This window comes from Scyliorhinus torazame, chromosome 5 (genome assembly GCF_047496885.1).
Source record: "Scyliorhinus torazame isolate Kashiwa2021f chromosome 5, sScyTor2.1, whole genome shotgun sequence".
Taxonomy (NCBI): domain Eukaryota; kingdom Metazoa; phylum Chordata; class Chondrichthyes; order Carcharhiniformes; family Scyliorhinidae; genus Scyliorhinus; species Scyliorhinus torazame.
Genome location: NC_092711.1, coordinates 101,736,387 through 101,759,627, shown reverse-complemented (window position 1 = coordinate 101,759,627; position 23,241 = coordinate 101,736,387). Strand labels below are relative to the sequence as shown.

The 23,241-nt window shown below is 46.4% G+C and overlaps 1 gene segment (V, D, J or C); it reads left to right on the top strand.

Annotated features, from left to right (window-relative positions):
- The first annotated feature begins 4,308 nt into the window (after positions 1–4,308).
- LOC140419249 (Ig heavy chain C region-like) lies at positions 4,309–22,881 on the top strand. The segment is given in 5 exon segments: positions 4,309–4,381; positions 18,782–19,081; positions 19,281–19,592; positions 20,419–20,727; positions 22,432–22,881. Coding segments are annotated over 5 exon segments (1,332 nt in total).
- The last annotated feature ends 360 nt before the right edge of the window (positions 22,882–23,241 follow it).

Below are 23,241 nucleotides of genomic sequence, written 5' to 3'. Positions count from 1 at the left end.
CATCCAACCAACACCCGGCCCGTACATCAAATCAGTAATCCCTTTATCTTTTGGGTGGATGGTGGGGGAGTATTAATGACATTGAACCAGTAATCCAAAGGCCCAGGCTAATTCTGCGGGGACTTGGGTACAAATCCTACCATAGCCGGTGGGGGGATTTGAGTTCAATTAATAAATCGGAAATGCATACTAACTGTGACCATGAAATCCCCTCTGCTTCACCAATGAAGGAAATCTGACATCCCTCCCTGGTCTCACCTACATGTGGCTCCAATCGGACAGCAACATGTCTGACCCTTCAGCTCCTTCTGAGCTGGCCCAGCAAACCACTCAGTTCACCAGCAATTAAGGACAGAGATCACACGGTGATCTTGACAGTGAGTCCCACGTTCCATGGACGAATACAGGGAAAAATACATAAATATACATGTTTACCTATTACAAAATGTACCCTCTGTCTGATAGTCTGTCTGATAGTCTGCTTGTATTTCTATCAGTTATCACAATGCTATGATATGTGGGAGAGATCCTCCAGCGGGATATTGCTGCTCAGAGGGGTCAGAGAAGCTGGATAATTATCCTTTCCTTAGAGAGGGGAGCAGTTCAAATAGGTTCACAATTTTAAAACATAAAATGATCTCCAGTACTGTTGCTGGGTAGATGTATTTATAAATAGTCCTCATTGACAATGTTAAGAGTTTGAAGTTGGCTTGCAGCCAAGCGGTCAGTACTGAAGAAACAGATCTTTGAAAAAAAAAATCCAGATGTTTCCTGTAAATAACATTGAACTTTCGAGCCTGCCTGACTGCAGGGGGCTGGATTGCTGCCAAATACTGTGTGGGGCAGATTAGCCTGAATATGAATGGATAAAATGGGATTTATCCATTTAAACAATAAATGTTTCAGTCTCACATGAACTAAACTTTTTAAATGGTGATCCATCAAACCAACATATTCAGTGAATGTTCTGTTCACTTTGAGATTAAACGCCATCGGAAAATAGTAAACGGACTAACTGCTATTTAATTTACATTGATTCCGAGTAAAGGTCACTGTAGTTATTAAAGTCCGTTTGTTAAGAACCTAATGGAGTGAGAGTGAGTGGTGTTGACGGACCAAGTCCACAAGCCCAATAAGATGAGTGGAATTGCAAAAAAAATAAGTTAAATTAAAAGAAAATCATAATTCTGCCTTGAACCCGCCGGGATTCCTGGAATATTTTCGGAGTTGTTGACTTCATTTAAACGGGGGCGTCTCTTGAACCCGATTAGCACCGTGTTCTGTACAGTTTAATTTGTGCTGATTTCCATTGTTTAACAGTCACACTCATTGCTGCCAATGAGTGGAGGAATGACCAGTTCATGACCTGCTTCAGTGGAAGAGAAAACATTTATTCTTGTGATAGTGCTTAATAGGCCACAAAGTCCTGATATCCTGTGTTCCCAACACCCGGGAATGTTCGACAGCCGGTGGTCAGTAAAATTAGCGGCAATGATTTGGATGCTGAAGGATAACTTTACTGATCGCCGTGTCTATTCCGATTCATTAACTTCTCTGTCAAAAGCTGATGTGAATTTTCTGTTTCTCTGTCAACTCGCTGCTTAGTTATCAGACAAGTGGGCTTCTTTTACCGCTAATGTTCACAGGACTGTCTGAGGCTCAGGGACAGTTCCAGAAATACCAGGAGAAACATTGTCTAATGTGAGAGTTTCTTCTTGTCCCCAGACCGACATTGTTTAATGAGAGTCTTCCACACTTTAAGTAAATCACTTTATTCATTGCCCGTATTTAGTTACAGAAATCGAGAACAATTCTCCTGATAGAACATACAGTGCAGAAGGAGGCCATTCGGCTCATCGAGTCTGCACCGACCCACTTAAGCCCTCACTTCCACCCTATCCCCGGAACCCAACAACCCTTCCGAACCGTTTTGGACACTAAGGGCAATTTAGCATGGCCAATCCACCTAACCTGCACATCTTTGGACTGTGGAAGGAAACCGGAGCACCCGGAGGAACCCCACGCAGACACGGGGAGGATGTGCAGACTCCGCACAGACAGTGACCCAGCCGGCAATCGAACCTGGGACACTGGCGCTGTGAAGCCACAGTGCTAGCCACTGTGCTACCGTGCTGCCGACTTAAGTTATAAGTTATTGTTTTAATGGGATAAAGAACCGGAGTTGTTACAAATCAGACAGAGAGACATCTTATTCCCTGTTAATATAATTTAACCTGTTTGTGTTCATCCCATTGTGTTGAAGAGTAGAAAGAAAAGGACTGAGTTTACAATCGAATTCACTTTTATTAACAGGTGCGAAAATATAATTTAGATTAGGATGAGGAGAGACATTACCATGAATCCATTCAGACAAACCACTATCCCGATACAGATAAATGTCCATTTTAATAATAACCTATAGTAAATCTCTGGGTCCATTCTGTTGGGGTGTGGAAGGTGGGACGTGGATCCAGTCGCCGCCTCCACCAGGGAATCAACAGGCGGCGCCTGGAAACCCGCCCCCTTCTGCCGGGTATTTAAATGTCGCTCACTGGGACCCGAATCCAACAGTCCGGGAGCTGGTTTGTTCACTGAGTTCCTGACACAACCATTTCCCCCAAATGACCAGAAGGATGAGGTGGGCCATTTCTCTCAGTTTGTTGCTGACTTTCTTATCCCGTGAGTAGTTTTTATTGTCCAAGTCTCTCACTGTTACTGTCTCAGTGTTAGTCTCTCTCTGGAATGTTCCAGAGTCACCAATCATTTCACCAGCATTAATCCTCGGGCTTTTTGATATATTTTTACAGATGTCCAGTCGGAGGTTGTGTTGACTCAGCCGGAGGCAGAGAGCGGGCGTCCCGGAGGCTCCCTGAGACTGACCTGTAAAACCAGCGGCTTCAGTCTTGGCAGCTACTGGATGGGTTGGATCCGCCAGGTTCCCGGACAGGGGCTGGAGTGGCTCGTTAGCTACTATGATTCATCCAGCAACGGCTACGCCCCAGCCATTAAAGATCGATTCACTGCTTCCAAAGACACTTCAAACAACATCTTCTCTTTGGCCATGACGAACCTGAAGACCGAAGACACCGCCATCTATTACTGTGCAAGATACCACAGCGAGAGGAACCAGGGCTGGACCCGCACAAGAACAGCTCGAGAGGGAATTCAGCAACTTGCACCTTAACCTGAAGGTCAGTACTTGATTCAAATGTAATTATTTATGTCAGTGATCAGAGTCAAAACACAAGCTCCTTCTTACATAACTGACACAGAGAAAATTAAACAGTAAAACCGAACAAATCAATCGATCTAAAAGGAGGAGCTTTCGTCTGTTGATGTTTACTGTTAACAGTTTCAGCAAATACAGACTTGGATATAATCCTCGTTTTATCATTTCTGATACTTGGAGAAAGTGTATGTGCATTGGGTTTGATAAACTTCTGCCTAAATTGTAAATTAGATCAGAAGTAATCGTCTATTTGAAGTGAATATTGAGCGGCAGGACTGAACAGAGAGTGAGTGCAGTTTTTGTGCGGGTGTCTGTCACTGTGACTACAGCAGTGGATCACGGTGCTGTGCACAGCGACATCCTCATACAAAAACCTCAGTGAAAGAGTTTGTCCAAATTGGTGATCAGGGCCACAGCAGGATTGTCAACTTAAATGAGGCTTAAATAAAACAAAATATTAGTTTGTGAAAAGGTAGAACAATCTTCCACTTTATCTCTGTGGAACGACACGCTAAATGTGCCCCGTGGGTTTAAAAGTGTTCCGATCCTCTTTATAAATGTAATGACCCGGACAAGCTGAAATAACTCACAGATTCGCTCTTGGAAGAGACAGTTAGTTTTTTGAGTGAACGGTGAAATTAAATCTCTGTATTTTACAGTTAACAGTCTGCCGCAGTATTTGACACGCTGTGTCTCACTGTGATAACTGGCACAGCAGTTACTGTCAATACAAAAAGCCCCTCAGCAATAATTAACTGAGGCTGGCTCAGTGATCGCTTTTACAACCCAACTTTATTTACAGTGAAGTATTATTCATATCCAGCACTGACAAAATGGCAATAATTAATATGGAAATCTGTGACAATTATTCACTCGTTAGTTGGTGATTTCAAGAACATGATCAGATGTTACTCTGAAATATAAAACATTAGGGTCGTTTCTGAACAGCAAGCGATCTCCACAAGTACAATTCTAGTTTAATGAAAATTTACCGTGCCTTTACCTTGTCTCTGGTTTGTGAATATTTAAAATAATGGTGGATTTCTGTCTATTTTGTGCAGGTCCGGTTATTGTACGGAGCTGCCCAGGGAATGTGACACTGTGACTACTTCGACTACTGGGGACAAGGCACCATGGTGACGGTGACTGCAGGTAAGAATCATTCAATTATTTATGAACTGTTTTACTTGAGTCTTTGTTTTATTTATTTATTTATTTTAACAATGCATTCGTTCACTGAATTGCGGGTTTGCTGGATTCTGTATTGAGATTTTGTTGTCATGTTTTATGTGATTCTGCTGAAAAAGGAATTATTCTGCCTGTTGATAAAAGGTTCTGCTGAGGGATTCAGTCCCTGGTTGTTATGATTTGATGTTTATTTGCTGAGGACACTGTGTGGCTGGGTTACTTTAAATACCTAACGCCTGTTAAACAGTTTGGTATTTCTGCAATGTTTAATCTCGGTGAAATCTGGTGGCTGCAGATTTTACCACCTCCTGCACAAGTGTTAGAAATCTACCCAATATTCACAAAATATGCTGCAGTATCTGTGTCAATTTATTGAACACTTCCCGCTTATTGACAATGCTGATGATATTCTTCCATATTTCTGTTTGTTTTAATTGTTAATTCACTTGCTGAAAGGCGGATTTGGTGGGTTCTAGATATAAATTTTCTTGAAATGCTGTTTGTAGAATTGAGCTGGTTCTCCATGAGACGAATTTCAGCCCCTCGGTGATGTAATTTAGTGTTTTTCTGCTGAGGAGATTGTGTTTGGGTGATTTTGAATGAGTAAAATTTGTGAAACAATTCTGGCGTTTCTATATTCTTTAAACTCGGTGATATTGAGCGTTTCCATGTTTTGTAATTGAATGAAAATAAGACACGTGTTTGAAACTGCTTGGCACACGATTGTGGGTGGACAACGGTCAGGATTTTAGAGTTTTTTAAAAGTGATGATTGCAGATTAAACTAAGCCACAGTTTTAAATGCTCTTTCCGAACATAATTTGTTCCTGCAATCACAGCCTGGCTTTTCTTCAATGTTCCATCTTGGTGGGATTGATGGATGCAGCTTTTATCTCTCCTGTCAACTGTTGAAATGCGTTTGAAATATGGTCCAACATGAATAAAATATGATAAAGTTTCAAAAATATTTTGGACATACCCCACCTGCTCACAGTGATATTACTGTTGTTCTGTATTTCTATTTAGTTTGATAATTCATACATTTGGTGCCGAACTGATTTGCTGGATTCGATATTCAGATGTTTTTGAAATGTTACGTTTGATTCTGTTGAATGTAGAATTGAGCTGCTTCTCAATGAAACGGGTTCAGTCCTCACGATGAGTTTTGGTGTTTTGCTGCTGAGGAGATGGTGTGTCTGGGTGACTTTGAATAAGTACAATTTGTGAAGCGGTTTTCTGTTTCTACGTTGTTTCTGCATTGTTCAAACTGGGTGACATTGAGCAGTTACACGTTTTCTGGTTAAATGTAAAAAGGTTTGCGCGTTTGAATCTCCTTGAAACACAATTGTGGGGAGTAAACGTGGCCGGTTTCGAAAATAAAGAAAGGAATTAAAGATTTGATTGACATTTTTAAATTTTACCTAATGATTACTGATTAAACTAAACCATGGCGTCATTAAGAACGCAATTCGTTACTGCAGTCTGAAACTATTTAATTAAACCGTTTTCAAATTCGTGAGTAAAATTAATATAACTTAAACAATTATAATGCGGTATTATCACCATATTATCCAAATATGTTTCCATATTAATATCATTAATCATCAATCTCCTTCCACAATTCTGCTGTGCTTTGCACACCATCAGCATGACCGGAAAAGTTTGTAGGCTGGGAATATTTTGTGATTATTTATGAAACTGTTTTAATAATAACATACTGATTCTACAGCACTGTTCAATTACACAAGATATATTTGAATTAATTTTTATTTCTCTGATTACGTTTGCAGTTACTTAAATAGGAGTGTTATATTGCAGTTTGGCAATTTATGTATCCGGTTATAGTATTATTTATGTGCAGCAGCAAGAATATTAATTATCTCTTCAACGTCATTTGTAGTTGTCTCTAACCTAATCATAAAGAGTTTTCTCAGAGGTGGAAGTCGCTGACAGTGCAGGAATTGTTCTTATGATTTTATCTGAATTGTAGGAATGTCCAGACTGCGCAGTGCTGGAGATTGACAAGTAAAAGCTTGAAATTCAAAGAGATTAATTTAATTACAAAAAGAGAATATTAGCTTTGCAAAAAATAATAACATCCTGTCTCGCAGAGCTGTGCTGTACACAATATAACATTATTGAAATAAAACAAATTATACAATCGAAGAATAGATTATATCTGAGCCTCAAGCTTATTTCTTCTTAACTCGTAAATTGAACAAAAACATTTCTCCATCATTTTCTAGATATTACACATGTCTGAATTATTCCATCCGATAATTTGAAGTTTAATATTTAATTAAATCCAAATATTTATCAAATTTCAGGCAGGAGCAGGTTTTGAATTACAGAGAACCATGTTTTATTATTTATATTATGAGTACAAATCAGCTGACAGGTCAACTAATTGACAATTGGCAATAACTTGCAATGCGACTTTAGTACTAACTAATTCAACATAAATTAACTGCTACAATTGGGTAGCATACTGGCGTGTTATATCAAAGCTATTGGAGAATGTTTAATTGCCCTGAAAATAATTTAGAAAACAATACATTTATTTGCTCCGGTTGATGAGGTGGCCCGCCTCCATTGTTTTGTTGATTGTATTTAATTAAGACATTGGATCAAATCGGGTAATCAGTTTCCAATGTGAATGTTTCCTGGTTTGTTTATTTCTTATCAAACACTGGATCTCTGTCACAGACATTAAACTCCCCTCAATCTGTTCTATTTAATGTGTTCATTCTCAGTGAAAATACATTCTGCCCAGTTCAGACAGGAGAAATAGCTGAAAGGCGAAGGGAGTTTGAAATTTTTATCAGTTTATTTTCACAGTGGTTATTAATTTCATTTGTCGTAAGTTGACCATTTATCAATTAGAATCAAGCAGTTTGAATGATTCGATCCCCTGTGTTTCAGAGTGAAATTTGACACACTAGGTACACTCTCATCCGCACACTGTTTCTCCCTCACACACTCCCTCTCTCCCAGAAACCCGGACTATTCCTCAAACACACAGACACTCTCTCTCACAGACACTCTCACATACACGATAGCTCTTCAAAAACACACAGTCTCTCTCACACACATACTCGGTCACACACGCATTGCCTCACACACTCATTCTCTTACATACTCTCTGTCTCCAACTTTCTCTCTCTCCAACTCTCCCTCACACACCAACAGACTGTCACTCGCTCTCTCACAGACACAGGCACATTATCCCTCTCTCTCTTTCAGACAATCTCCCTCTCTCACACACACTCTCTCTTACACGTTTTACCAATCTCACTCACATACACAATCATTCACAGACACACACTCTCGCACACATGCACTCTCGCACACATTATCTCTTACACACACGCTCGTTCACACACATGCCCTGTCACACACATCTCTCCAACACAAAAACGCTCTCTCACATACAGGCTCTCTCACACATCCGTTCTCTCACACATACACTCTCTCACACATACACTCTCTCACACATACACTCTCTCACACATACACTCTCTCACACATACACTCTCTCTGACATGCATGGTCTCTTGCAGGCATGCTCTCTCACGCACATGCTCTCACACACACGCTCTCTCACACACACAGCCTCTCGCTCACACATGCTCTCTTGTACTCCTGCTCTCTCACACATATATCCTCTCTTGCATACATGCTCTCTCATACACATGCGCTCTGATACTCACACTCTCTCGCACATTCACTCACTTGCTCACTCACACTCATGCTCGTTTACACACATGCTCTCTCACACACATGCTTTCTCACACACTTGCTCTGTTGCACACATGCTCTCACACCCATGTACTCTCCCACACATGCTTTCTCACACACACTCTCTCAATCACATATCTCTCACACTCACGCTCTCTTGCACACACGCTCGCTGACACACATGCCCTCTCACTCACATGCTCTCACATACACACTCTCTCATACACTCACTCTCGACACTCATGCTCTCACACACACACACTCTGACACACACGCTCACACCCACACACTCTCTCTCATTCTCTCTTGCACACACGCACTCTGACACACCTCATGGTCTCTCTCGTACTCATGATTTCTCGCACACATGCTCTCTCACACATGCTGTCTCGCAGTCATGCTCTCTCACACACATGTTCTTTTGCACACATGCTGTCTCATGCACACGTTCTCTCACACACATGCTCTCTCACACATATGCTCTCTTGCACACATGCTCTCTCACACATATGGTCTGTTACACACTCACACACACGTGTTCTCACACACATGATCTCTCGCACACATGCTCTCACATACATGCTGTCTCACTCACATGCTTTGGTGCATACATGCTCTCTCACACACATGCTCTCTTGTGAAAGCACTCTTTCACTCACATGCTGTCTCACACACACAATTTTGCACATGCAGTCTCTCTCCTGTGCACACTATTTTGCTCCCTCACACACACAGATATCCTGTCGCTCGCAGAAATACACACAATCGCGCTCTCACACACAGATATTCTCTCACACACAGATACTCTCTTGCACACACACACTCACACGTGTACTCTCTCTCTCCCACTCTCTTGATCCATCTCTCTCAGAAACAATCACACGCATGCATGCAGACACATGCATACACACAGTCACGGGCTCTCACATACCCAAATTCTCCCTCACACACACACTCAGACACGCACACACTTTCAGATACACAGGTGAGAGCGACTGAACTAACATCAATAATAATAATCATTATTATTGTCACAAGTAGGCTTACATTAACACTGCAATGAAGTTACTGTGAAAAGCCCCCAGTCACCATACTCTGGCGCCTGTTCGGATACACAGAGGGAGAATTCGGAATATCCAAACCACCTAACAGTTCGATTTTCGGGACTTGTGGGAGGAAACCGGATCACTCGGAGAAAACCCACCCAGACTCCGGGGAGAACGTGCAGACTCCGCACAGGCAATGACCCAAGTGGGAATCGAACCCGGGTCCCTGGTGCTGTGAAGCAACAGGGTTAACCACTGTGCTGCCGTGCCGCCAAATCAAGGCAGCATTGAAACGTGAGACCTCAAGCAGCCCAAACAAAGAATGAATGGATGGGAATGAGGGGAAGAATCTCCGCTGGTTGGAGTCACAACCAGCACCAAGGTGGATGGATTCCATTGCTGGAGGCCAATCAGCTCAGTTCTAGGACATCACTGCGAGACTTCTTCAGGGCAGTGTCCCAGGTCCAACCATCTTCAGCTTGTTCATCAATGGCCTTCTTTCCATCATCAGGTCTGAACAGGGGTTGTTGGCAGATGATTGCACCATGCTCAGCACAATTTGCAACTGTGCAGTCACTAAATAAACCTGTAAATAAAGCAACATGGAGGCTCCATCCGGTTCTGGCTGACAAGTGGTAAGTAACAGTCAAGTCACCCAATTGAAGGCAATGCTCACCTCCAGTAAGAACAGATCTAACCACCGCCCCTTGACATTGACTGGCATTACCATCATTGAAAACCACTAACAACCTCCTGGTGATCAACATGGACCAGAAAGTGATCTGGGCGAGTCATAGAAATTTTGAGGCCAGAAGAACAGATCAAAGGTGAAAACCCATCTTCTGACTCCCCAAAGCCTGTCTACTATCTAAAGATCCGCTGCTGAAGCTCATCGTGTCTCCGTAGGCAGCATTTTCCAAACCGATGACAGCGGCCATTTGGACAAGGACAATAGACACATGGGAACATCACCAACTGGAAGGTCCCCTCCTCACCATTCACCATCATGACTATGTAATATATCTCCGTTCCTGCACTGCCGCTGGTTCAACATCATGTATCGGACTCGGGGAAACACCACATGGACTGCAATGGTTAAAGAAGGAAGCTCAGCATCTTCTCAAAGTCAATGAGGGATGGAAGATAAATGCAGGCCGAGCCTACATCACAAGAATGAATAAACACAACACACTCTCTCTGACACAATGTGACAAGACTTTTACGGGCACAAAAATCCCATTTGCAAAATGAAAATCCGTTAAGTCGCAGGAATGTTCATTGTCCCAGTTCTAAATTGTTTTCTCACTCAACTTTTTTCAGCACCACGCACTCACCCACTCTAACACATCAACCCTCACTCACACACGCTCACTCACCCTTTCACACACACACCCTCATTCACACACCCTCACTCACACACCCTCACTCACTCACACCCTCACTCACACACCCTCTCACACACACCCTCACTCACACACGCTCACTCACCCTTTCACACACACACCCTCATTCACACACCCTCACTCACACACCCTCACTCACTCACACCCTCACTCACACACCCTCTCACACACAACCTTACTCACACGCCCTCACTTACACCCTCATTCACACACCCTCACTCACACGCCCTCACTCACACACCCTTGCATATACACCCTCACTCACACACCCTCACTCACACAGCCTCACTCACACACCCTCACAAACACACCCTCACTCACACCCTCACTCTCACACCCTCACTCACACACCCTCACTCACACACCCTCACACACACACCCTCACTCACACACCCTCACTCACACAACCTCACTCACACACCCTCACACACACACCCTCACTCACACACCCTCAATCATACACCCTCACACACACACCCTCACACACACACACCCTCACACACACACACCCTCACACTCACACACCCTCACTCACACACCCTCACTCACACACCCTCATTCACACACCCTCATTCACACACACTCACTCGCACACCCTCTCACACATCCTCTCTCACACACACCATCACTCACTCTCATACCCTCACTCTCACACACCCTCACTCACACACCCTCACTCACACACCCTCACTCATACACCCGCAGTCACACACACCCTCACTAACCCACCCTCTCACACACACATTCACACACACACCGTCTCACACCCTCACTCACACACCCTCTCACACAACCTCACTCACACACCCTCTCACACACAGACTCACACAACCTCACTCGCACGCCCTCACTTACACCCTCATTCACACGCCCTCACTCACACACCCTCACTCACACAACCTCACTCACACAACCTCACTCACACAACCTCACTCACACAACCTCACTCACACAACCTCACTCACACACACACCCTCACACAACCTCACACACACACCCTCACTCACAAACCCTCGCTCACACACCCTCACTCACACACCCTCATACACCCACACTCACATACCCTCACTCACACACCCTCACTCGCACACCCTCTCTCACACACCCTCACTCACACACCCCGTCACTCACACACCCTCACTCTCATACCCTCACTCACACACCCTCTCACACACCCTCACTTACACATCCTCTCACACACCCTCACTCACACACCCTCACTCACACACCCTCACTCACACACACAAACTCACACACCCTCTTACACACCCTCTCACACACCCTCTCACACACCCTCTTACACACCCTCTCACACGCACACACACTCACAGCTCCCACTCTCCCACCCACACACACCCTCACTCACCCACCCACATTCATTCGCCCTCACTCATACACCCTCACTCACACACCCTCACTCACACACCCTCATACACCCACACTCACATACCCTCACTCACACACCCTCACGCACACACCCTCACTCACACACCCTCAATCACACACACTCACTCACACACCCTCTCACACACACCGTCACTCACACACCGTCACTCTCATACCCTCACTCTCATACCCTCACTCACACAACCCTCACTCTCTCATCCTCACTCACACGCCAAACTTACACCCTCATTCACACGCCCTCACTCACACACCCTCGCGCACACACCCTCACTCACACACCTTCACTCACACACCCTCACTCAAACAACCTCACTCACACACCCTCACACACACACCCTCATTCACACACCCTCACTCACATACCCTCACTCACCCACCCTCACTCACACACCCTCAAACACACGCCCCTCAAACACACGCCCCTCAAACACATGCCCTCACTCACACAACCTCACTCACACACCCTCATTCACACACATTCACTCACACACCCTCACACACACACCCTCACTCACACACCCTCATACACCCACACTGACATACACTCACTCACACACCCTCACTCACACACCCTCACTCGCACACCCTCTCACACACACCGTCACTCACACACCCTCACTCTCATACCCTCACTCACACACCCTCACTCACACACCCTCACTCACACACCCTCACACACTGACTCTCATAGATCTCACTCACTCACACACCCTCATTCACACACCCTCACACACACCCTCACACACACACCCTCACACACACCCTCACTCATACACCTGCAGTCACACACGTCCTCATACACCCTCACTAACCCGCACTTTCACACACACATTCACACACACCGTCTCACTCCCCCACTCACACACCCTCACTCACATACCCTCTCACACAACCTCACTCACACACCCTGTCACACACGCTCTCACACACAGACTCACACAACCTCTCTCACACGCCCTCACTCAGACCCTCACTCATACACCCTCTCACACACACCCTCATACACCCTCACTCACACTCTCACTCACACGCCCTCACTCACACGCCCTCACTCACACGCCCTCACTCACACGCCCTCACTCACACACCCTCACTCACACACCCTCACTCACACACCCTCACTCACACACCCTCACACACACACCCTCACTCATACACCCTCAGTCACACACACCCTCAGTCACACACCCTCATACACCCTCACTAACCCACCCTCTCACACACACATTCACACACACACCGTCTCACACTACACTCACACACCCTCTCACACAACCTCACTCTCACACACCCTCACTCACACACGCTCACTCACACACCCTCACTCACACACCCTCTCTCACACGCCCTCACTCACACCCTCACTCATACACCCTCTCACACACACCCTCATACACCCTCACTCACACCCTCACTCACACGCCCTCACTCACACGCCCTCACTCACACGCCCTCACTCACACACCCTCACTCACACACCCTCACTCTCACACCCTCACTCACACACCCTCACTCACACACCCTCACACACACACCCTCACTCATACACCCTCAGTCACACACACCCTCAGTCACACACCCTCATACACCCTCACTAACCCACCCTCTCACACACACATTCACACACACACCGTCTCACACTACATTCACACACCCTCTCACACAACCTCACTCTCACACACCCTCACTCACACACCCTCACACACACACCCTCACTCACACACCCTCACTCACACACCCTCACACACACACCCTCACTCACACACCCTCACTCACACACCCTCACTCACACACCCTCACTCACACACCCTCACTCACACACCCTCACACACCCTCACACACACCCTCATTCACACACCCTCACTCACACACCCTCACTCATACACCCTCACTCACACACCCTCACTCACACACCCTCACTCACACAACCTGACTCACACACATACCCTCACACACACGCCCTCACTCACACACCCTCACTCACACACCCTCACTCACACACACAAACTCACACACACAAACTCACTCACACACCCTCACTCACACACCCTCACTCACACACCCTCACTCACACACCCTCACTCACACACCCTCACTCACACACCCTCACTCACACACCCTCTCACACACACACACTCACAGCTCTCACTCACGCACCCACATTCATTCGCCCTCACTCACCCACGAACATTCATTCGCCCTCACTCATACACCCTCACTCACACACCCTCACTCACACACCTTCACTCACTCACCCTCACTCACACAACCTCACTCACACACCCTCATTCACACACCCTCATTCACACACCCTCACTCACACACCCTCACTCACACACCCTCACTCACACACCTTCACTCACTCACCCTCACTCACACAACCTCACTCACACACCCTCACACACACACCCTCATTCACACACCCTCACTCACACACCCTCACTCACTCACACACCCTCACTCACTCACACACCCTCACTCACTCACACACCCTCACTCACTCACACACCCTCACTCACACACAACCTTATTCACACACCCTCACTCACATACCCTCACTCACCCACCCTCACTCACACACCCTCAAACACACACCCTCACTCACACACCCTCACACACCCTGACTCACACACCCTGACTCACACACCCTCACTCACTCACCCTCACTCACACACCCTCACTCACACACCCTCACTCACACAGCTCACTCACACACACCGTCACTCACACACACAAACTCACACACCCTCACTCATACCCCCTCAGTCACACACACCCTCATACACCCTCACTAACCCACCCTCTCACACACATTCACACACACACCGTTTCACACCCTCACTCACACACCCTCACTCACACACCATCACTCACACACCCTCACTCACACACCCTCTCACACACCCTCTCACACACACACACTCACAGCTCTCACTCACCCACCCACATTCATTCGCCCTCACTCACACACCCTCACACACACCCTCTCTCATACCCCCTCAGTCACACACACCCTCATACACCCTCACTAACCCACCCTCTCACACACACATTCACACACACACACCGTTTCACACCCTCACTCACACACCCTCACTCACACACCCTCACTCACACACCCTCACTCACACACCCTCACTCACACACCCTCACTCACACACCCTCACTCACACACCATCACTCACACACCCTCACTTACACACCCTCACTCACACACCCTCACTCACACACCATCACTCACACACCCTCCCTCACACACCCTCATTCACACACCCTCACTCACACGCCCTCACTCACACACCCTCACTCACTCACCCTCACTCACACACCCTCACTCACACACCCTCACTCACACACCCTCCCTCACACACCCTCATTCACACACCCTCACTCACACGCCCTCACTCACACACCCTCACTCACTCACCCTCACTCACACACCATCACTCACACACCATCACTCACACACCCTCACTCACACACCCTCACTCACACACCATCACTCACACACCCTCATTCACACACCCTCACTCACACACCCTCACTCACACACCCTCACTCACACACCCTCACACACACATCCTCACTCACACACCCTCCCTCACACACCCTCACTCACACACCCTCACTCACACACTCTCACACACACTCACTCACACACCCTCACTCACACAGCCTCACTCACACACCCTCACACACACACCCTCCCTCACACACCCTCACTCACACACCCTCCCTCACTCACACACCTTCACTCACACACTCACTCACACACCCTCATTCACACACCCTCACACACACACCCTCACTCACACACCCTCACTCACATACCCTCACTCACACACCCTCACTCACACACCCTCACTCACACACCCTCACACACACACCCTCACTCACACACCCTCACACACACCCTCACTCACACACCCTCACTCACACAACCTCACTCACACACCCTCACTCACACACCCTCACTCACACACCCTCACTCACACACCCTCACTCACACACCGTCACTCACACACCCTCACTCACACACCCTCACTCACACAACCTCACTCACACACCCTCACTCACACACCCTCACTCACACACCGTCACTCACTCACCCTCACTCACACACACTCACTCACACAGACTCACTCACACACCCTCACTCACATACCCTCACTCACACACTCTCACTCACACAGCTCACTCACACATCCTCACAACACACAGTCACTCACACATCCTCACTCACTCACCCTCACTCACACACACACCCTCACTCACACACCCTCACTCACACACCCTCACTCAGACACCCTCACTCACACACCCTCACTGGACTGTAACGTACACAGCTCAGTTAGCTGGATTGTGACGTACACAGCTCAGTTAGCTGGATTGTGACATACACAGCTCAGTTCGCTGGATTGTGACGTACACAGCTCAGCTAGCTGGATTGTGACCTACACAGCTCAGTTCGCTGTATTGTGAGGTACACAGCTCAGTTAGTTGGATTGTGAGGTACACAGCTCAGTTAGCTGGATTGTGACGTACACAGCTCAGTTAGCTGGATTGTGACGTACACAGCTCAGTTAGCTGGATTGTGACCTACACAGCTCAGTTAGCTGGATTGTGACGTACACAGCTCAGTTCGCTGTATTGTGAGGTACACAGCTCAGTTAGTTGGATTGTGAGGTACACAGCTCAGTGAGCTGGATTGTGACGTACACAGCTCAGTTAGCTGGATTGTGACCTACACAGCTCAGTTAGCTGGATTGTGACGTACACAGCTCAGTTCGCTGTATTGTGAGGTACACAGCTCAGTTAGTTGGATTGTGAGGTACACAGCTCAGTTCGCTGGATTGTGACGTACACAGCTCAGCTAGCTGGATTGTGACATCGACAGCTCAGTTAGCTGGATTGTGACGTACACAGCTCAGTTAGCTGGATTGTGACGTACACAGCTCAGTTAGCTGGATTGTGACGTACACAGCTCAGTTAGCTGGATTGTCATGTACACAGCTCAGTTCGCTGGATTGTGACACACACAGCTCAGTTAGCTGGATTGTCATGTACACAGCTCAGTTAGCTGGATTGTGACGTACACAGCTCAGTTAGCTGGATTGTGACGTACACAGCTCAGTTAGCTGGATTGTGACGTACACAGCTCAGTTAGCTGGACTGTGGCGTACACAGCTCAGTTAGCTGGATTGTGACGTACACAGCTCAGTTAGCTGGATTGTGACGTACACAGCTGAGTTAGCTGGATTGTGACGTACACAGCTCAGTTAGCTGGATTGTGACGGACACAGCTCAGCTAGCTGGATTGTGACGTACACAGCTCAGTTAGCTGGATTGTGATGTCCACAGCCCAGTTAGCTGGATTGTGACGTACACCGCTCAGTGAGCTAGATTGTGATGTACACCGCTCAGTGAGCTAGATTGTGACGTACACAGCTCAGTTCGCTGAATTGTGAGGTACACAGATCAGTTAGCTGGATTGTGACGTACACAGCTCAGTTCGCTGAATTGTGACGTACACAGCTCAGTTAGCTGGATTGTGACGTAGACAGCTCAGTTAGCTGGATTGTGACGTACGCAGCTCAGTTAGCTGGATTGTGAGGTACGCAGATCAGTTAGCTGGATTTTGACGTACACAGCTCAGTGAGCTAGATTGTGACGTACACAGCTCAGTTAGCTGGATTGTGATGTACACAGCTCAGTTAGCTGGATTGTGACGTACACAGCTCAGTTCGCTGAATTGTGAGGTACACAGCTCAGTTAGCTGGAATGTGACGTACACAGCTCAGTTCGCTGAATTGTGAGGTACACAGCTCAGTTAGCTGGATTGTGACGTACACAGCTCAGTTAGCTGAATTGTGAGGTACACAGCTCAGTTAGCTGGATTGTGACATACACAGCTCAGTGAGCTGGATTGTGACGTACACAGCTCAGTTAGCTGAATTGTGAGGTACACAGCTCAGTTAGGTGGATTGTGACGTACACAGCTCAGTTAGCTGGATTGTGACGTACACAGCTCAGTTAGCTGGATTGTGACGTACACAGCTCAGTTAGCTGGATTGTGACGAACACGGCTCAGTTAGCTAGATTGTGAGGTACACTGCTCAGTTAGCTGGATTGTGACGTCCACAGCTCAGCTAGCTGGATTGTGACGTACACGGCTCAGTTAGCTGGATTGTGACGTACACAGCTCAGTTAGCTGGATTGTGACGTACACAGCTCAGTGAGCTGGATTGTGACGTACACAGCTCAGTTAGCTGGGCGGCTGGTTCGTGATGGAAAGCGACCCCAACAGCGCGAGTTCAATTGCTGTATCGGCTGAGGTTCTCATGAAGACCACCATTCTCAAACTTGCCCCTCATCTGAGATGTGCTGACCCTCAGGTCAAATCACCACAAGTCAGCTCTGAAAAGGAGAGCAGTCTCTGTGATTATGGCGCCATTTACATTTTATTTTACATGATGGCTGAAATAATGGGGAAAACCCTCTGCTCCTCTCATTCAATTCAATGAAAGTTACATCATTCAGGTGGCATCAAAATGCTATTTTTTGTCATGTGATAGAGATGGAGAGAGAGATGTGAGTTTCTATTGAGGGGCCATAGAGATGGTGATCCCCAAATGATAGACGCTGAAATGTGGATGTAACGTTTAATGAGAAAATATTCGGATAAACGCATGGTCACATTTTGAAGTGCTTGTTAACTTATAAATCACAAATAACAGAGTCTAACTTGTTGAATGGACCATTCTCCCCCAGCGACACCGTCTCCGCCCACTCTCTACAGCCTGGTCTCCTCCTGTCAGCAACACAACAGTGACGGCTCCGTGACCTTCGGCTGTTTGGCGATGGACTACTCCCCAGAAATCACCAGCCTTACCTGGAAGAAAGATGGGCAGCTGATCACCACTGGAGTTAAGAAATACCCGTCAGTGAGAAACAAGAAGGGAACCTACACCCTGAGCAGTCAGTTAACCATCACCGAGTCAGAGGGGGGATGCAGCGAAATCAGCTGTGAGGTTCGACACAGCGGCTCAGACAAGCGCATTGGAATGAAATGTAAGTGTTGTGGAATCTGTGAGAAACAGATGCTTTGATTACTTTATTTACATCTTTGGTGATTACACATTTATGGTTCTCTGCATAGTTCTGATTCCTGCGCGAAATAGTGACCACAGAGAAACTGTTAAAATATAATTCGTCATTTTATTCGTTACAACATCTTCCTCAAGAAATGTCTAACTTGTGTTTCTTGAAGGCCCTCCACCTGTCAACACTCCAAATGTTCTCCTCACCGTGAGTTCCAATGAAGAAATCTCAAGACAGAAATTTGCAACCATGGTCTGTTCAATCAACGATTTCCATCCAAAGTCAATGACGGTGAAGTGGCTGAAGAATGGACAACCCATGGGTTCAGGATTTGTCACCTCGCCCCCCTGTGAAGTGAACGGGAACTTCTCGGCGAGCAGTCGGCTGACAGTCTCCGCTGGGGAATGGTTCAGCAAAGCGGTCTATACCTGCCAGGTCACTCATCAAGAGGTCACCCAAAGTCAAACCATCACCGCGTCTGGTAAGAGACTCAAACAGAGGAAACAATAAATCATCCTGCACTCTGATGTTAATCCAAATCAGGAATTTACTGAAGTTAGTGTAAAGCACAGAACAACTTCTAATTTACTGCCATGTAGTTTGTGTTTCATTCTGATGTAAGAGCTGCATGAGGGTTGCTTATCATTCACGATTTTATGAATATAGAAATAAATTTATCCCTATAATTTGAAGTAATTTAGTGAGTGAGGTGGATGAATGAATTGAAAATCGCTTATTGTCACAAGTAGGCTTCAAATGAAGTTACTGTGAAAGACCCTTGGTCGCCACATTCCGGCGCCTGTTCGGGGAGGCTGGTATGGGAATTGGACCCGCGCTGGTGGCCTGCCTTGGTCTGCTTTAAAAGCCAGCGATTTAGCCCCGTGCTAAACCAGCCCCTGGTGGACTTGATACCAGCTTTATCCTGAGACGGCTGATTATATTTGAGAGTCAGTGGGTGTCTCAAACACTTAACTGATAACAGCTCCGGGGGAAAGCGTTGGAAAGTTCATCCAACCTATTTATGGATCAGCCTCCAGTACTTCGTTCCTGAGATCAGGAATGGAATATTTGTATTGGGAATGCTGAAATACTGATTCGTTCGAACGATATCGGGGCTGACTGTATTTCACAATGAGAATAGTTTTCACAAACCAAACTGATTTTCCATTGCGTATAGAAGATTAAAGGCGGTCTTTAGAGGTTGATGTTTCGAAGTTGATTCATTCCCATTTAGAGTTCAGGCTGAATCCTGTTGTCCTGATTCTGAAGATCAAACTTGGGTTGATTTCCACTTTTTTCATTCGCAGATCCTTCCCTTTGCACTGATGCCTCAGTAACAATACTGCCACCACAAATAGAACAGATCTTACTGGAGGCGACTGTAACCTTAACCTGCGTCATTTCGAATGCTCCTTATGGAGTCAACGTGTCCTGGAGTGAAGCGAAGAAGCCGCTGAAATCAGAGATTGCCGACCAGCCTGGAGCAGATACTGAGAGCGTGGTCAGCAAATTAAACATCTCGACACAAGCCTGGCTGAGTGGGGCTGTGTTTGACTGTGTGGCGAGCCATCAGGACCTGCCAACTCCTTTAAGAATTTCAATCCACAAAAAAATTGGTGAGCGGTGAGACTGAAGCAATAAGTGAGCCATCGTGTCTATTTCTAGTGTCAGTGCAGCGGTCAGTATTTAGCATTCAGTGTATTTATGGTCCATTCTGATTGGTAATTCCACTAACTAAATACTCTGGGCGTTTAGAGTTTAAGGGGGAAATTGATATGCAGATGAATGAACAATGAAATCCAACAGTGATATTGGGTTTAGATGGAGCGAGACCATAGACCACAAGACTGAGGAACAGACGTTGGCCATTGGGCCCATCAACACCGGTCCAGCCTGCAGTGAGGTCATGACTGATCTGATGTGATAATCTTAAACTCGTCTTTCCCGACTTATCCCTATATCTCTTGACGCATTCACAGATTTAAAGTATGTCTCCCTCAACCTTGAACATACTGAACAACCCAGAATCTACAGCCCCCCGGGTTAAATAATTCCACAGCTTCCCTACTCTCTGAGAGAGGAAATTCCACCTCATCTCTGTCTGAAATGGGCGAACCCTCACTTTGTGATCATGCACGCTGGTCGTAGACGCTCCCACACGGGAAAACAACCCCTCAGCATCTATCCTAAGGAGCTCCCTGAGAATCTTTCATGTCTCAATTAGGTGGCCTTCATTCCTCTAAACTCCAATAAGTACAGCCCAGCCTACTTAACCTCAGCTCATAAGGAAATCCCTCCATACTCGGGATCAACCTCGTGATCCTTCTCTGGACTGCCTTCAAAACCAATCTGTCTTCCTTAGATAAGGGCGCCGAGACTGTTCAAAGTATACCAGGTGCAGTCTAACCAATGCCTTGTATAGTTTTAGCCAGACTTCCCCATGTTTATATAATATTCCCTTTGAAATGAATGTCAACATTCAATTTGTCTCCATATTACCTGCAGAACTTGCTTTGTGTGATTTTTGCACGAGGACCCCCAATTCCCCCGTTACTTCAGCTTTCTCCAGTCTTTCTCCATCTGAATAATATTCAGTTATGTACTTCCTCCTACCAAAGTGTCTAACCTCACATTCTCGGTCCCTCTGTGTATTTTCTGTAATCCTCACCACTTGCCTTTCTACCTATTTTTTGTCATCTGCAAACGTGGGAATAGAACATCCATTTATTAAACACAGTTTTGAAATTCATGTATATTACATCTACTGGCTCCCCTCTCTCTCGCCTTCTCGTTATCACCTCAAATAAGGGCAACAAATTTGTCAGGCATGATTTACCCTTCACGAGGCCGCGCTGACTCTGTTGATTATATTGAGTATTTCTAAATGCTCAGCGATTGGATCCGTTATAATGGACTCGAACCGTTTCCCACTGACAGATGTTAAGGTCACTGGCCTATAGTTACCTGTTTTTGTCTCCCTCCCTTTTGAATAAGGGTGTTACATTGGCAGTTTCCCAATCCTCTTGGGGTAAGGTGGGAGGAGCCTGGTGTGGAGTTTATACACCAGCACATAACAGCTGGGCCGAATGGTCCGTTCCCCTGCTATCCACATTCTGAAACTTTCGAATCCAATATGTAAATTCTCAGGGAAAAGGCTTGTGTCCACCTCTGCTCCGAGCTCGGAAACCGGACAGATCCCAAAGTGGAAAATGGAAACCTTTAAAATCCAACACAAAACACATTTCTCTCACATCTAACCCGCGGTTCCAATGTCTCCCGAATTCCCAATTTTACTGACATCTATTGTACATCTTCTGCAGATCCCAATCAGCGGGAACCGTCCGTCTCTGTCCTCCTGCCCTCGGCTGAAGACGTCTCCGCTCAGAGATTCGTCTCCCTCAGCTGCTTAGTGAGAGGTTTCTCCCCCCGAGAGATCTTCGTCAAGTGGACCGTCAATGACAAGCCGGTGAATCCCGGGAACTACAAGAACACCGAGGTGATGGCGGAGAACGGCAATAGCTCCTTCTTCATGTACAGCCTGTTATCCATTGCAGCGGAGGAGTGGGCCAGCGGCGCTTCTTACTCCTGTGTGGTGGGACATGAAGCCATCCCCTTGAAGATCATCAACAGAACGGTTGATAAATCCAGCGGTAAACCCAGTTTTGTGAACATTTCCCTCGCTCTGATGGACACCGTTAATTCATGTCAATGAGAATCTATCAATTGCATTTCGAACTAAATAAAAAAATTAAAAGTTTTTTTTCCTCCAATTGTGATTTAATTGCACAGCCGCTTAATTAATGGAGCTTCCACTTTGCTGATATTAGATCTGTTCAAGGAGACCAAGATTTCTACAGGTCTCAGCCCCAAGCCTGATACAACCAGAGCTCCCAGGTCAGATACACCCTGGGTTGGAGACAGAGTAAAATTCGTTAATTGCAGGATTCACAAAATATATTCATTGACTTTCTTCCCGCTGAGGAGAAATCGGACACTTTCCCATTTCAGACAGACAAACACATCACATTTAGATCTCGGTGTTCCTGCTTCTCCCATTGCCCATCCCTTTAAAATTGATGTCAGCTTAAAATTGCTGCATCACACCCACTGGGAACTGAATTGAGAATCAA